This window comes from Condylura cristata, unplaced genomic scaffold, assembly GCF_000260355.1.
Source record: "Condylura cristata isolate star-nosed mole 26May11 unplaced genomic scaffold, ConCri1.0 scaffold00011, whole genome shotgun sequence".
Lineage (NCBI taxonomy): Eukaryota > Metazoa > Chordata > Mammalia > Eulipotyphla > Talpidae > Condylura > Condylura cristata.
The window spans coordinates 5,515,698-5,519,956 of record NW_004567112.1 but is presented as its reverse complement, the minus strand read 5'-3'; the positions used below and the strand labels follow the sequence as shown (position 1 = coordinate 5,519,956).

Here is a 4,259-nt window from a genome sequence, read left to right as displayed (position 1 = left end):
GCGGCACGGAGCCGGTGCGCTTTGTCCGCAGTGCGCCGCCGTGACCTCATCCTCGCAGAGAGACGTGCCACTGGCGCGCGCCTTCGGTTTCTTCTTCCTCAGTAGTATTTTGCTAAGTCTTGGCAAGTAAGCGTAACACCCTAGAAATAATTGCCCTACGGTGGAACTTTGAGCCCAAGGTAGGAACGCAGGTTAATCTCCACCTTTTGATTGGAAGATGATTCGTACTCGACGCCTAGTCGTGCTGCGGTCGCTGTCGGTTGCGGTTTACCGAGTTTTAGGTGTTGCCGGTCTCTGGTCATTTTATAGCTGTATTGTCCCTGCCGTCTGATGTGAAGTTCATCGCTTCTGTCGCACGCAGTCCTTATCCTAATACTGATTTTAGAATGGAAGGCAAAATAGGGCAAACCGGGTTCAGAGAGGATAAGGAAATGTTATTCGTTCCTTAAAATCAGGTAATCTATAGTGAGGGGAATGTAAAGTAGCTTGAATTTGGTTTGTTTTTTGCACGTAAGTGTTTTGTAAAAGATTACCAAATTTTTCAAAGGATTTATTGTCTACATGAGCAAGTAATTCTAAATGAGCAATGCCAGGTTGAAGGTCAGTTGATGTGGATAATCCAGATTTCCTTTTCTCAACCCCCTGCTCTAATTTCCCATCCCTTACCTTGATCATCCTCCCTGCTCCACCCACTCTCTGCCCTTGGCCCCTCCCTCCTCTGCGGCATCACCCCCCTTTCTCTTCGGCCCCCACCATCCTTTTCAGCAGTCCCCCCTCCCACCTCCTCTGTCCTCTCAGCGGCTCTGGTCGGTCTTTCTGATAACACACGACCCCCCTTTTTATTTTTTTAAATTTTCAAATGGCAAGATTATACACATTTAATGTTAGCAAGCCCCAAATACGATTTTGCTCTCTCCCCCACCCCCAAATTTTAAGTGGCTTTTCTGTAGAAATACGCTTGGTTAAAAATGCAAATGAAAACATTTAATTCCCTGTCATGTTTGTTTAGCCTCATTGATGCTACTCACAGAGATGTGGATGTGCTGTTACTGCTTTCTAATTCTGCCTACTACGTGGCCTAGTAAGTTGCTTGATTTAAATCATTTAACTGTTTTAAATTTGAATGTTTCCTTTTAAGAATTCACGGGAGATTTACAAACTATATTTATAGATATAGTAAAGAACCTCATTGAATCCGTCTGTTACTGAATTTATCAATTTGAAATGTGATTTTAGAATTAGAATCCAGGTTTGATTTCAGCATTTGGTATTAATATAGCTCCCATTTTTAAATATCTATTTTATATATTTTTATTAATGACCACACCCAGTTGATTTTAGCCTTTCATACCATCCCCTGTGTGGACAGTAGGACCACCAGTGATAATGTTATGGTCAAGCTTCATGCAGGTACTCTGTGCATGCGTGTGTGTACGCATTTGTCCTTACTCGGATATAATGAATTTTAACTTTTGTGGCTTGATTGCCAGAAAGACTATCAATTAAAAATGCCACTAGCAATACTTGTTCCTTATAACCTTACCAGAATGAAGCTTTGTTCTGGACCTTGTGTGAACAGTCATGTTTTCATTGGTTGGGGGCCTGTGGGCCTTGATCATCATGCGGGGCATTCATTCTTGCTGATGGAGCTCTGATCTGTCTGCTTTTACTCAGTCTCAGTGTACATGTTGCCTTCCCTTCAGATTAGATTCTTAGGTTTGGTTTTTTCTGTAAAAGTTTTTATAAAGCTGAAGTTTTTGCTTTGTGATTAATTTCTTCTTTTAATTTTTCCTTTAGCTTTTGGACTAAAATGGATGGGCTGTGCACAAGCCAAGTAATGTGATTTTAACCCTCTTTTTTTTCTCTCCCTTTATCTAGTTATGATGATGAAGTTGACAAAGTAAACCAGTATCAACGACTAAGTCTGGAAGACCTGGAAAAAATAGAAATAGGCAAGTTTTAAAACATTAACTAAGCCATACATAGGAAATTTGTACTATTTCATCTAAGTATGGGCACCTTTTTTTTCTTTTAAAGATTTATTTATTTATGTATACCAGGATTGGGGTATAGGCCAGAGCTGCAGGGGGTTAGAGGATCCACCAGAGACAGAGTAGAGAGCAGAACAGGCAGATCAGAAATACATCACTACGAGGAGCAGCGGGGAGACTCTGCTGTGCCCTATGTGGGTCACTTCCCTCGGCCAGGGTTCAAACTCAGGCCTTGGCAGTGACAGCGCTGAGGCTAACCCCCGGGCTCAGGATTCCTTCTTTTCTTAAGAGGTCAGTGATAGGGGTAGTCCCTCTATGACCTGAAGAAGATAAAACCCAGGGATCACAAAAGTTTAAGTATTTGGTACTGAAACTAAGTATTTTTAATTACAGCTTCATCAAGTCGTCATTGTCATCTATTTTGTTGTTCCTTTAGAATACAAAGCAGCATGCTAAATACCCAGCTGATGAGTGCATGTCTTGAGGTTATCAAAGAAAGTAAATGTTACGTGAAAGGTGCAACTTCACATCTTCATTGGGTCTTTTAGGTCCTGAACCCACTCTTTTTGGAAAGCCAAAGTTTTCCTGTATGAGACTGCACTATAGATATAAAGAAACAAGTGGCTATTTTCACACACTGAGAGCTGTGATGCGTAATCCAGAAGAAGATGGAAAAGGTAAAAAAACTATTTAGTGAGTTTTAAAACCTGCTTTTATCAGCCCAAATGGAATTGGGAACAGCACCATTACTGCCCAAATGTTCTGTGGATATGAGACCTGGAAATAGTGACTTTGTTCCCAGCAGTGGAGGGAGATGATTTGGGGATTTTGTTTTAGCCAACAAATGGATGCCTCTTGTTAAGGCAATTGCCTTGACGTCTAGGTAGAAGTGTTTACACATACAAGAGTTAGGATAAACTTTCAATTCCAATTTAGTAGGGTTTATTTTAAAAATTGGTTTTGGAATTTTTGAATGAGTAGAGAGCTTAGTGAATAAGTAGTTTTTGTGACTAACAAATTTGTTTTATTGTAACAGTGCATTTAGGGTTTTGAGTTAGTTGCAGTTTTTGCCATGTGCGTAGAAAACTGGCAGCTATGTTTGGGTTTCAGACACACTTCAGTGCATTGCAGAGATGCTGCAGATCACCAAGCAAGCTATGGGACTAGATGTACCTATAATTGAGAAGAAGCTGGAGAGGTGAGTCTACTTTTGATTGCCTCTCAAGAAGGAAAACCCGATTTGCATGTGAGAGCACATTATGATGTGTTGATTTGTAGAGAGAACAAATTTCTGTGTCCAAAAGTATACTTTTTGTTTAAATTATGGCCACAAATGATATTTCGAAATTCATAGGTATACTCTCAAGAGGGAGTTACAAATTTAAATAATTGTATGCCTTAAAACACTAGGATTTTGAATTTGGAAGGAATTCCTGTCATCAGATTGCATGACATTTAAAATTTTGTGAATTTTCTCTAATGAGTAAGCCTTATGGTCCACACTCCACTGTGGAAGAGCTGTTTGTCATCTAGAGGGAAGTGGTTAAGTCTTCTCAGTAGCTCTTCCGTGTAATTTTTATGAAATAGCCTAATGACCGTGATCTGCACAACCAGAAGTGCCTGCGGAGAAGGGCGGCCGGCAGTGCTCACGTTATTTTCTTGCTTATAAGCTGTCAAAGATGCCAAAGGATAAATACTTGCTAGTTCTGTCTCCAGTAATTTAAAATAAACTTGGGTAGTTTACAGGAAACATAAAGGGCAGGAATTCTCCTCAGCTACCTGGGTATAATGTGTGCAGTTTCAGTTAGGTGCTGTCAGTGCCCACCTACAGTGCTGACTGCTTGCTGTTTAGTATGTGCGTGAGGTAGACCTGCACTGCTCCAAACAGCAGCCACTTACCACATGTGGCTCTGGAGCCTGTGAAATGTGACCTGTGCTGTAATACAGTGGGAGTTTCAAAACTTACTATGAAAAATAAAAATCAGTCTTTTAACATTGGTTATAATTTGAAATGACAATATATTGTATTTGTTGGGTATGACTAAAGTAGTATTAAAATGTTGTGTTTTTTAAGTTACATATATAGTTCACAAATCCTCTATGGACAGTACCATTTAGCTTCTGCACCTTCAAGGGTTATCTGGGTTGATCAGTTAGCAGTGCACCATTTTCAAGACATTGGGACCAATTTAAATCAGGGTTTTCAGTAACTGCAGTTGTTACACTGGATTCCCTAGGGAATTAAATTTTTTCTCTTCTAATTTGTAG

General features: G+C 40.1%; 1 protein-coding gene across 1 annotated transcript in view; it reads left to right on the top strand.

Annotated features, from left to right (window-relative positions):
* The window catches only part of INPP5F (inositol polyphosphate-5-phosphatase F), a 40,551-nt gene that overhangs the window by 34,829 nt on the left and 1,463 nt on the right, over positions 1-4,259 (top strand). The window contains exons 14-17 of the mRNA XM_012723630.1: positions 1,010-1,081; positions 1,879-1,952; positions 2,540-2,668; positions 3,102-3,189. Of these exons, the coding sequence (XP_012579084.1) occupies positions 1,010-1,081; positions 1,879-1,952; positions 2,540-2,668; positions 3,102-3,189 (363 nt within the window). The remainder of the gene's footprint in view (positions 1-1,009; positions 1,082-1,878; positions 1,953-2,539; positions 2,669-3,101; positions 3,190-4,259) is intronic.